The sequence below is a fragment of the Narcine bancroftii genome, chromosome 1 (assembly GCF_036971445.1).
Source record: "Narcine bancroftii isolate sNarBan1 chromosome 1, sNarBan1.hap1, whole genome shotgun sequence".
Taxonomy (NCBI): Eukaryota; Metazoa; Chordata; class Chondrichthyes; order Torpediniformes; family Narcinidae; genus Narcine; species Narcine bancroftii.
The window spans coordinates 296,429,494-296,442,655 of record NC_091469.1 but is presented as its reverse complement, the minus strand read 5'-3'; the positions used below and the strand labels follow the sequence as shown (position 1 = coordinate 296,442,655).

The following is a 13,162-nucleotide window of genomic DNA, read 5'->3' as shown; positions in this document are numbered from 1 at the left end:
GTGAAAAACATACCTCCTGACATCTCCCCTAAATTTTTCTCCACTCATCATAAACCAATGCCCTCTGGTATTTGCTACTGTCACCCCAGGAAAAAGGGCCTGACTGTTCACCCTATCTATGCCCTCATAATTTTTTTTTATACCTTCATTAAGTCAACTCTTATCTTTCATTGCTCCAAAGAGAAAACCCTAGCTGTGTCAACTTTGCTCCACGACATTTCCTCCAATCCAGGTAACATCCTGGTAAATCTCCTCTGCTCTCTCTCCAAAGCACCTACATTCTCCTATAATGAGGCGACCAGAACTGAATATAATACCCTAGGTGTGGTCTAACAGTTTTATACAGCTGAAACATTATCTCATAGCTCTTGAATTCAATCCCCCAACTAATGAAAGCCAGAACACTATATGCCCTTGTAATCACCCTATCAACCTACATGGCAACCTTGAGGGATCTGTAGACCTGGACTCCCAAGATCTCTCTGTTCATCCACACTGTTTAAGAATCTTGACATTAACCACAAGCCCTTCTTCCACTGGCATCCCAGATAATTGGCCAGGCAGTGTCCCGGGATAGGAAGCAGTCTGTGCTATTTCCACTGGACCACCACCTTTAACTGGGACACTAACTGCTTTTTCACTGAACACAATTCATCCCTGGGGTTTGGAGAGCATCTTCAAATAGAATGGAATGGATGGAAGTTGTCCTTTTCCCACTGGTTTAATCAGCATGCTGGTGTCAGCAGACGTCAGGGATCTGAGTAGGGGTATCCCTGACGTAATTTGACATCATTTGATGCCGGAGTGCCGATTTTTTCCCATTTTCTACAGGACCTTCAACTGGTTAATTCCCCATTAATTCCTGACACAAGATGCCAGTGGAAAAGGGGCTAAAGACTCCACCTTTCATACTGGATTGACGTGGCATATGATAGATATATGTTTAGATAAGAACAATTGCAAGAAAAACAATCATTGGTTCCAAAGATTTGGGTTTGTTTTTTTTAAAACAGCATAGAGTTTTGCTAAAAAGTGGTAAAGCGGAAAATGCTTTACTAACTTTCTGAAAATCAAATCTTAATCTGTTTCCTAGAGTTATGAAAAAAATCTGCCATGAGACTACACAGCAAGAATAACATTTCTCATCTTGAATAAGTACATTTCTCAGTGCACATTTCTGATTCTCTTTCAAGTTGAATGCCAATACAAACATTGCCGAGAAATAGAAGTAATAAATTTTAACATTTGGACCTATTAAAATGTCACATGTGTTATGTATAGATAATCAACCACTTTGTAACTTTGCATTTCCATACTTTCACAGATAATTTCAAGATACTTCTATCTTTAAATCTATTATTTTTAATTAATGAACATTAAAGTTTATCGGTGTTTAACTAACTAGTCTTGAGCCTTTTCCATCTATATAATCAATGAAAAATGTTTAAAGTGTCAACTTTCAGCTGCCTGCAATTCAATCCTGCAAAAGGTAATAAAATTTCTTACAAAGGTGGATTTTATCATCAAATAAAGTCCAAACAATAATCAGTTCACTTGAAAAAATCTGACTGGATATATATTCATGTATCAATAAATATCATACAACAAACACATCATTACATTTTTCAGATATGGTCTTCTTGTCATAATTTTACAAAATTTGTGCTACAGTTTAATATATACAAATTATTTCAGTCATAGCTATTAACAAACTTCTTCCCCAACTCTCAGTCAAATTCAGTTTCTTCAAATAGCAAATCAATTTCCAGTTTCCAAAAATTGGTCAATTTCTGAAATTCTGAAAGGAAGCTGCAATGTGCAGATTTTGGCTTTAAAGGTCATTAAAGTGAGGTATAAAAGGAGTTTTATGCTGGGACAACCAGCATTGATATGTTTGTTTGACATCTGACAGGTTAGGTTGATGGACTTAGATCAGAAATGATGAAGTTTAAATGTCTGCATGGACTTATCATGATGAATAACCCATTTCAGGCCAATGCTTCCTATCAGGTCCACCAGGTCAAGATATTCGTGCTCTCCCACTGGAGTGCTAAATCCAGAGGAAGAGTGGGTAAATGGGTGCACCAGCATCTTGCAATGCAGTCAGATATACAGGATAGGAAAGGTTTAGAGGGATGATAAAAATCCTGGAACTCCTTCCTTCGCAGCATTGTAGGTATAGCACATGTCAAGGCCTCTATTGGTTGAGGGCAGTTCACCAGTCACAGAAGCCCAGGTTAGTTTCTGTGGTGCTCTTTATAGAAGGTACTTATTGTAGACAAGATCCTTCAGTGGCAGAGGGAATAAATATTTAAAGTAATAGATGAGGTCCCAATAATGTGAACTGCCTAATCCCATATGGTGTTGAGTTTCTCAAGTCCTACTGTAGCTCCACTATTCTAGGACTGTGGAGAGTATTTATGCTATTTTCTTTATTTCAATTTTTTTGTTAATTTAGACATACAACAAGGTAACAGGCCCTTCTGGCCTATGAGCCTATGTCGCCCAAATATCTCAATTAACGTACAACCCCTGTACGCTTTGAAAGGTGGGAGGAAACCAGAGCACCCATGCAGACAAAGTATCAACTCCTTACAGACAGCACCAAATTCAAACCCAGATTGCTGGCACTGTAGTAGCATTGCACTAATTACTACGCCAACCATGCTGCCCTCTATGCTAACCTTGCTTCCCAATTCTTTCATCCTCCTGAGTCATAGTTGGTGGAAAGGATTTGGAACATTAAAGGGCCTATCTCATTGGCCTGGAGAATAGGTGACGACCTGGTGGCAACTCAAGTCTCTTTCTGTTGCGGAGATGTCTCCGCGACGTATCCTGGAGAATAGCCGGGTCTCCGGGGAGTCGTGGGAAATTCAAAAATGCTCAATTTTTTTGGAGACTTTTTCCAGTCCCCACCACGTCTCCGCAAAGTCTCCATCAGTTGCGGCGACGTCGCGGAGACTAATTTTGTCCGTGACTGGGGAGACATCTCCGTGACCTGCTGGAGCCAGAGAAGACAGAGGAGACATTGCGGCGACATTACTGCAACTGCCAGAGACGTCGCCTTGACTTTCAGGCAAATTGGTTGTCACCTTGTCTAGAGACGTCGTGGACGTTGCCCTGTCATCGCCTTGGTAAGAGCGCAAGACATTTTTTGGTCTCCTGAGTCACCCGAGTTGCTGCGACCGATCGGTCATGGCAGTCGCGGTGACGTCTCCACCAATGAGATACCAGTGTAAGAAAATTATTATTGATTTCCCAGTCTCTGACCTATTCTTAATCAAAGTATTAATGTGGCTGGTCTCGTTAAGTTTCTGACCAATGGCGCCCCTTGGGATAATAATGCTAGTTTATTCAAGAAGAGTTTAACTCTTTCAAGTTGAAGATGGACATTGGATTATTCTTTTGTTGCACGGGCATTGCCACATATTAGCCCATGTATGAATGCTGTCTTTGTCTTGACATGTACAGGCATAGAATCAATGTTTGAAAAATGAATTAATCCATCTAGAACTGCTCAGATGATGAAGTATTATTTGTGCATGGATTCAGCATCACATCAATGTTATCTGGTTCCATACCTTTTGCTACATTCAATGCCCTCAACCATGTTGAATTGGCTGCAGATTGACTGGTAAGGATCTCAGAAGATCGCTGAGAAAGATCATACATCATCATTTCTTGCTGAAAATGATTGATTCCAAGTTCTTCATGCTCAATAAAGATATGGAGGATAAATATATTTTGGAGCCTGCTCCTCCTGGTAAATGTTGAATTGTGCATCGCCATTCATGAATAGATGAGACATGACTCCAAAGATTTAACCTGAACCATTGGTTATAGGATCACCTAATTCTGCTCAATTCCATACTCCATTTTCTCTGTAGTAAATATGAGGTTGTGCAAAAGCAGCTGCATTTGATTGACAGCTCATTTGTAGGTATGTTCCCAGAATCCTATTCTGCATATAAAGGACCAGGATTGTTCTCCTCACTTGACTGTGATGGAAAAGTAAGGAATATTTCAGGCCATGAATGTGTACATGGTCACGGGAGCACTTTTTTCCAAGTGTGTGAGAAATCTGTTTAAGCTATCAGATCTATTTTTAATCCAATCCATTTATTGATTTGTAAAGCAATCAGTTCTACCAATGATATCATAAGCATCTTCAATTGGTAAGACTGGGAGGACCAGGTCGAACAATTGGTAAGACTGGGAGGACCAGGTCGAACAATTGGTAAGACTGGGAGGACCAGGTCGAACAATTGGTAAGACTGGGAGGACCAGGTCGAACAATTGGTAAGACTGGGAGGACCAGGTCGAACAATTGGTAAGACTGGGAGGACCAGGTCGAACAATTGGTAAGACTGGGAGGACCAGGTCGAACAATTGGTAAGACTGGGAGGACCAGGTCGAACAATTGGTAAGACTGGGAGGACCAGGTCGAACAATTGGTAAGACTGGGAGGACCAGGTCGAACAATTGGTAAGACTGGGAGGACCAGGTCGAACAATTGGTAAGACTGGGAGGACCAGGTCGAACAATTGGTAAGACTGGGAGGACCAGGTCGAACAATTGGTAAGACTGGGAGGACCAGGTCGAACAATTGGTAAGACTGGGAGGACCAGGTCGAACAATTGGTAAGACTGGGAGGACCAGGTCGAACAATTTTATCTCTCATGTTAATTTTCTCACTAGCTGCTACAGATTCCCATGAGAATATGGTGCCAAGGTTGATGCTGGGAGGTACGTTGGAGTTTTCTTCTGTTTTACGTTAGTAGTTATGATCCAAGTAAATGGGCATTTCTGAGGACAATCATGAGTCAACTGCATTAGTTCACATCTGGAGTCATATAGAAGACATACCGGATTAGTACAGCAGATTTTCTCTCCTGAAGAACATTAGTGATCAGATGGAGTTGTTCCCACAATTCCAGAGTCTCAAAAGGAAGCTGGAGAGGATAAAATGGGGTTAGTGTAGAATGCCTGTGAGTGGTTGAGGGATAGTATGGGCTGAAGGGTCAGTTTCCATGCTGTATTACTCAATGACTCATGATTACCATTACACGAATACATCTTTTGGTTTTTAGATTTTGTATAATTTTTAATCATTTAAATTCCAAAACCGCCTAATTATTTAAAGCCAGATCTCTGGAATCTTATGGCATTGTTAGTGTAGTGCCTAGCACAAGACTATTAAAACAGTAGTAAAGCAGGTTCAAATCTGGCACTGTCTGTACGGAGTTTGTATGTTCTCCCCACGTCTGTGTGGGTTTCCTCTGGATAATCTGGTTTCCTCCAAATATTCCAAAGGCATACATGGTTAGTACATTAATTGGTCACATGTATTTTGGTGGCACAGGCTTGTGAGCAGGAAGGGCCTTTTACCGTGCCGTATTTCTTAATTTTTTTTTTAATTAAAAATTAATTCCAACCTCAAGGCTATTAATCTCGTCATTTATCCACTTCATAACAACCTCACCCTTATTCATCGGACAATGATCCATGCGTGGCTCAGCAGCCAATCTCTGCAACCAGGCCTTTTGTAAAGCAGATTCTGTTGGAAGAAGCTTCTCTGTCAAGTGCACTTTCAACTTCTACTCCTTGATAAACCTTCAGTAGTGTACACCAATTATCAAAGCCCTTCTCATTTTCTTCTTCTGGTATACGGTCCTCATCTGGAGACAGTCTCATTTTGCGATATCTACTACATATCAATAACTCTGTAGTGGAGAGAAGAGAGCACCAAGTCTTTGGAGCCCGCTTAACTAGTGACTTATTGTTGACACACAATATCTCCTCATTTGTCAGGAAGACTGCATTTCCTGAGAAGACTGAAGTGGGCAAGGCTACTGGCCACCATTATGTCAACCTTCTACAGGAGCTCTATCAAAAGCGTCCTGGCTGGCTGCATCACAGTGTGGTATGGTTGCTGCAGAGAAATGGATCAGAAGTTATTCCACAGGACCACAAGAGTGACAGAGAGGGTCACTGGAGTCTCCCTTCCACCAACGTGATCTATTGGGATTTTTTTGTCTGGAGAGGCCGTGCAAAATCGTTGAGGACTCCTTCCACCCTGCACACAGCATCTTGCAGCTGCAGCAGTATCAGAGCCACCACCACCAGGCTGAGGAGCAGCTTCTTCCCAAGGGCAGTGAGAATGCTGAACGACCAAAGGAACTGCTCACCCTAACCATCCGAGACTCTTACAAAACAATATTTTTTTAAATTTATTGTATATATGAATACTTGTCCTGCATATGTATTGTTTGTATGTGTGTTATGTCTGGTTGGGTGTCTGTGCGTTTTGCAATGAGTTCCAGAGAACGCTGTTTTGTTGGGTTGTACTTGTGCAATCAGATTAAAATAACCTTGCCTTGACTTGATTTAAAATCCTTGTTGCATGAGAAATGATAATCAACTCCCTATTCTGAATATTTTTATTTTGTACACAGGATGTAATCACTGCCATAATGTTCAATTTTCCACGAGACAAAAAATGTACAGATAATGTCCAAACAAAATTGGAAGAAAATCTACAGAGTTAGTGCCAAAATTAGACACTTTTCTAAATTTCATGGAGAATGCATTGAATAAAAGTTGATCATTAAAATTCTCCTTTAACAATCAACTTTGATACATAGTTGTACCAGACAATCTTGTTAATTTGACTGTTACTGAATACAATAAATAATACTCTTTCAATAACACAACTTTTTATAAAAAATTCAAGCAGCAATGCCAAGTAATTACAATCACTACACTGGCACCTTGTTTGAGTTGTTGCTTTTTAAAGGTGTAACACAAAAGTGATCCAGAAATTAGAGAGCAGACTTTTCAATATGGAGCAGTGATCCTGGCAGGCAGAGGACATTTTGGATACTCAAGGCATCTGACAAGGAATGTGAAGCCTAGTCTGCAAAGAGAGCTAAGCAGTTAAATGCGAGACATAGCTGGGTGGAGGTAAGACGACAGTTTAGCTAAAGAAAAGCAACAAACAAAGAAACTTGAAAGAAGGTCACAAAATATGAAGGGCTTGTAATGCAGCCTGGCACAGCATGGGAATGCGTTATCTCCAGTAGTGTGTAAAATTAGTTAAAGTGGTACCTTTTGGATCAAGAAGGGAAGAAAGAGAGTATTCTTTGGTTCATGGATTTACAGTGTCAACAGCTTACGTTTCTGACAATAAAAGATGGAGGCACATCTGTTTCAGCATGGATCAGTAACTTAAACAGGTGCATCATGAGGACAAGGAAACACTGGAGCAGTAAATGATAATTCCATATTAGAGTGACACAATAGCACAGGAAGCACAATTGCTGCCTCACACACAAAGATCAGAGTACAACCCTGTTTGTATGGAGTTTGCATATTCTCCCTGTGATATAGAACAGCACAGTATAGGCCATTCAGCCCTTGAAGTTGTATCATTTTCTAAAACGTACTAAACTCTCCCTACCCCATAACCCTCTATTTTTCTTTCATTATGAAGAGTCTCTTAAATGGCCCCAATGTTTCAGCTTCCACCACCATCCCTAGCAAGGCATTCCATGCACCCACAACTCTGTGTTTTAAAAAAAAACTTGCCCTAAACTCCCCTCCCTTCACTTTGTACATATACCCTCTGGTGTTTGCTGATCCTGCCCTAGGAAACAGGTGCTGGCTGTCCACCCTATTGATGCTGCTCCATCTTGCAGACCTCTATAAATTCATTTCTCATCCTTCTACACTCCAAGGTGAAAAGTCCAAGGTCTGCTAACTTTGCCTCACAAGGCTTGTTTTCCAATACAGACAAATCTTGGTAAATCTCCTCTGCATAGCTTCCACATCCTTCATATAATGAGGTGACCAGAACTGAATACAACACTAAGTGTGGCCTTACCAAAGATTTGTAGAGTTGTAACATGGCCTCTCTATTCTTGAATTCAATCCCCCTATAAATGAAGCCCAGCATCCCATAGGCCTTCTTAACTATCTTATCAACCTGTGCGACAACCTTGAACGATTATGGATTTGAACCCCAAGGTCCCTCTGTTCATTTATATTCTTAAGTAACCAACTGTTAACCCTATTCTCATTCTTTTGTCCTTCCAAAATGCATCACCTCACACATTGAAATCCATCTGCCACTTTTCTGCCCAACTCTGCATCCTGTCCATATCTTGTAACCTTTGACCTCATGGGTTTCCCCTGGGTGCTCCAGTTTTCCAGAACATCATAAAGATATGCAGAATGGTAGATTAATTGGCCAAAGGAAGACGAGTCTATGCTGGTTCACTGCCTAAAAAACTGTTACTGATTACAGAAATTGCTGACTGAACAGATTCAAATGCAGATGAGTTGGGACCGTATAACAGTCTCTTAAAAGAAATGTGGAAGCAGTTCGAAACGGCTGAAGATTCTTTGAAGAATATCACATGTGGGAATACTAAAGTCTGCTGGATGTAGTATGGTCATAATGCAGCAAAACAAGCTAAACTCATAGAAATAGGATTGTGCAGAACAAAAACAGGCCCTTCAGCCCATTGCAGCCATGCTGACCTTTTTGCCCATCTTTACCAATCTCATTCGACTAAATTCAGTCGATATCCAGTCACAGTGGAGTGGAAATCCCTGGAGATGATCTAGACAAGGAGTAAATGTGAATCTAAGAAAGAAGCAAATTCCAATGACCACAGGACCTCAGAGTAAGAAGTTCAAAGGTGATCAAGATGTAATATATGTGGTTTAGTTACGATGTAAATTATCTTGAAGCAACAATTGCAGAACAGGACATGAAATGAGATGCATTTGAAGCCTATCTGGAAAAAATTGTCCACAGGAATCAACACCTGGAGTAGATACTTCAAAGAAGTCAAGTACGGGTTGTAGTGGAGTGTGCAGAGAACAAAGACTATACTGTTGCATTCATTTTTTTAATTAGTTGAATTTTCAACAGCATATCAATGTAGATGGTTAACTGATGGTATAATTTATACATATATAATGGTTTTACATTAGTAAAAATGGAAAAGCAATGTAGTGTTTAAGTATCCCTTTAAGAGCTAAAAGTAGATGAAATGAGTGTACATTGCTGAATTTTGTTGCACCAGACCCTAATACTCAGTTGAGACTCAAAGCCTTTGATAAAGAATTTTCTGCCAGTAGCTCTACTGTTGTTATTTGCAGTGACGCAAAAGGGTCTGTAGGCCACTCCATTCAAATTCATAATAATTGCACCATATGATATGCTTCAGCAATTCAAGGCAAAAAAAAACTTAAGAAAACAGGATCAGGGTAGGATACTTGGTCCATTAACCCTGCCCCACCATTGATTATACTTGTAGGTATTTGCTCTGCCTCAACTCTTGTTCTCTGCCAGTTCCCACTGCTGTCAATCTTCCCCAAAACGGTATCTTATTTAAGTACCTCCACAATCCTCTGTGATAGAGTCTCTAAGATTCACTACCCAATAGGCACATGAACAACAATCTTCTGGGATAGAGAGTCCCAGAGATTCACTACCCAACAGGCACATGAACAACAGAAAATCGAGGGATATCGGTCTTGTGCAGGCAGATGAAAGTCATTTAAATTGTCATTATGTTTAGCACTGATATCCTGGGCCAAAGGGCCTAGTCCAGCTCCTTACTCTTCATATTCTCGGAGAGCAGAATACAATTTAAAAAAAAGATTTCAACAAGTTAAAGTTATTACATGCTGCTAATTAATCTGAATCTGTAACCTTGACTAAACAAGTACAAGAATGTCACAAGTATATTTAGTTGCAGGTGAAACTATTTACTTTTTTGCTGAATAGAAAGTTTATTCCTGTTGATTCAAACATCATTTAATTCGAAGTAATGAAGAACTTGAAGTTTATCTTCAATTAAATGCTGATTGTATCACTATGTCACAAAACACAAAATTCACAATCCCAATTTCAGGGTAGATTAGAAACACATGAAGGTGATAATTTTGGGACAAAGCCCTTAACCTGTGAAAGGAAATATTCAGAATTAACAAAAAAAGTGCTTCACGGAATATATCAATTAGATTTATTTTTTTAAAAACCAGAAATGTCTGGCAATTTGGAAACAGATGTTGGTCCCTTGAAGTGTACATCACTTATTAAGACCCAAGTTTGACTGAAGATTAAAATATATTCTTTCAAACTTAAATAATATGTATAATAATTTTCATTCAAATAAAAAGGGCATGAATGACTGTATATTAAAACATTTGAATGAAAAAGCAAAAATGAACAAATAATATATTTTGAGCAATTATTTAATTATAACCAATCCGACCATTTAGGGCTACATATTGCATTGGTTACTAATTTCTACAGTTTTCCTTAATCCTATCAGGATCAGAGAAGAACTTACCTCAGAAGATATAGAAATGCTTATTAGAACTTTGTAATTTTGTTTGCTTATTAATATTAATTTACAGGATTTTTGTTCAAGTCGTTTGTGTTAAATGTAGATTGCCAATTGTTATGAAAATAAAGACTGCAATGCCAGTGACTCAAAAATGTGTCAGTCAATTGTACAAATTATCCTGCATCAACAGGATCTTTGCTCTTCAAGCACTACATGCATCTGGTGCACCATACATAGGGGTCAAGGCCACGTTATACAGAAAGTGGCCCAAAGGTTTCTGCCAGAGGCAGTCACTTACAACCATATTTATAGATCACTCAATTCCCTGCAAAATGTCAGTCTGATTCTCAATGCTAAGGTTTTTGCATACACAAATTTGCAAAACAAGCCCCACATATGCACCAGCTGGGAACTCTGGCTAAACCTCCCACAGCTTGGTGAGCCATCAAAACTTTCAAAATCTATGACTGTTTCAGGATGTCTTACTTTCAGGAACAATTAAAATGTTATTATTGAAACTTAAAAACAAAAGCAACCACATTCAATTAATTCAAATAAAAATGTGAATTACCTCACAGTGAAATAGGCCCCTCAAAATTGTTTCTTACTGATTAAATGAATGGTGAGATGCAACACCTTAATCAGATCTAACTTAGCTTAAGTTTTTTTGGGGGTGTTGCCTTGGGGAATTCAGGGCATGATGCCAGTTAGCACTCTGCTATGGATTTTATGAGGAGTCCAGCACATCGTTAAATGGGAAAAGGCTGGCAAGGGATCCTACCATATATACTCAGGTAAAAATTGAATTTTGTAGATTAGTCTTAATATTAAATTGATGGGAATAGTTTAATACATGGATACTACCTTTGACAGTGGTCAGTATCTGCATTGTCGGAGGCTTTGGTAGCTCCGATGGGTGGGCCACCGGAACTGGTTTGGAAGTTGGTATTCAAGGTGTCGAGAGCTCTGATGGGCAGCCAGGACCAGGTGGGAAATCAGTACAGGTTATACCTCTAATCCAGCAACATTGGGACCCGGTCATTGCCAGATCACAAAAAATAGTGGAAAGCAGAAATTGACCCCTAAGGAAACCCCTTATGTAAACATATTAAAGGTAGAACAGGAAACACTGTGGAGTGACAGTTAGTGCAGCAGTCAGCATCAGCGATCAGGAGCAGGGTTCGAGTCCCACACTGTCTAAGGAATCTGTACCAACAGTGGCTAATTCAAACGTGCCAGACCATGGCATTGCCGGACCACAGAGGGCTGGATAAGAGAGGTGTCGGAAGCTCCAATGGGCAGGCAGCCAGGACCAAGTGGGATTTCCACAGTCAAGGTGTCAGGAGCTCCAAATGACAGGGTGCTAGAGCTGAGGCGTGAGTTCTCAACAGAGGCATCGGGAGCTCCAGCCTGCAGGTGGCCAGTGGGCAAGAGGGTCAACTTTTGCACACAGAAAATGGAAAATACTAGATTTTTGAGCCAAAAATCACAGGAGGGGGTCAACTTTTACATGGTACCGACTTTTACACGAGTAAACACGGTAAGTTATTTCTGAGTCTCGGTACCCATATATGTAAGAATTTTGAAACAAAGTTTGCTTCACCTGCTTCACCTACTCAACCTACAGAAATTCATCCTACATGAAGAAGTAGCAGTATGGGAATCACTGAGTACAAGCAATAAGTTTGGAACAGTAATAATTGAAGATCATTCAACCAAAGAGCCTTGACTATTGTAGAACAGAGACATATTGATATCAGAGAAAAGGCATACAAAAGAATATTACTCTGGAGGACAGACCACAATCAGTTCAGTAAAATTTGTGGAAAAGGAATATCTACCTAGGGAAGAGAGTAGATGAAGCATTGCTTTGATTCCTATCCAATATTCAACGCTGAATGTATTCTGAGCCAGCACTGCACTATTCAAAAGTTCTTTCTATCAAATGAGATGTTAAAGGAAGGCTATATCATCTCCCTCAAGTGTACATTAACAACTGCATGGCATTTTCAAGGAACATTAAGTAAGAGATCACTGGTATCTTTGCCAATTTTCATTCTGGTCAATATTTGTGCTTCAGTCAATATCAATGATAAACAAATTATCTGATCATTTGCACATTGCTTTTTGATGGAAGCTTTATGTGCACCTGTTGGCTGCCAAATTTCCACATTATATCGGTGACGACTCATCTAAGTACTCTGCTGGCTCCAAGTTGTGAAAGGTGTAAAGGAATTTTTTTTTTTAATTTTACCTCACAAAAACAATGGCTATATTGCTTTCATGGAAAAGTTTAAACTAATTGACATTTTTAATTATTTTAATTAAACACAGATCATTACCATTGAAATCTTACCTAGTAAATTTGTCAACCATAGAGCCAGGTCCTCTTTCATTGGTAATAAACTAGCCTCGTGCCTACTTGCCAACCATTGACTGTACTGGTGTACATCAGAGAGACTTGGCCCAGGCTCCTTAGGACTAAATGTGCTGTACATCTTCCCTTATCTACCTGTAATTTACAATAGAAAAAAATAGTTGAAATAATATGCAACACAATTTTTAAAGTCAAAAAGTAGTTTATTACTATTTATACCCAGCAGTTGAAATGAATAGGGATTATAAAAAAGACAAAAAATATTCAGCCATTTAATCTGTGTCTAATTATTCAATTTAAAATAACACAACTTATTATTGGCAAATAAATTTGCATTTTTCAACTTCAGAGAAGTGAAAAAGATGTACATTTTTTTTCCCCAGAATAAAACCCAGAATATTTATATTCAATTTAAGATTTA

At 39.4% G+C, this 13,162-nt stretch overlaps 1 protein-coding gene across 1 annotated transcript in view; it reads right to left on the bottom strand.

Annotated features, from left to right (window-relative positions):
* LOC138746720 (growth arrest-specific protein 2-like) overlaps nucleotides 1-13,162 on the bottom strand; it is a 78,677-nt gene that overhangs the window by 64,322 nt on the left and 1,193 nt on the right. The window contains exon 2 of the mRNA XM_069905057.1: nucleotides 12,721-12,876. Within this exon, the coding sequence (XP_069761158.1) occupies nucleotides 12,721-12,862 (142 nt within the window). The 5' untranslated portion in view covers nucleotides 12,863-12,876. The remainder of the gene's footprint in view (nucleotides 1-12,720; nucleotides 12,877-13,162) is intronic.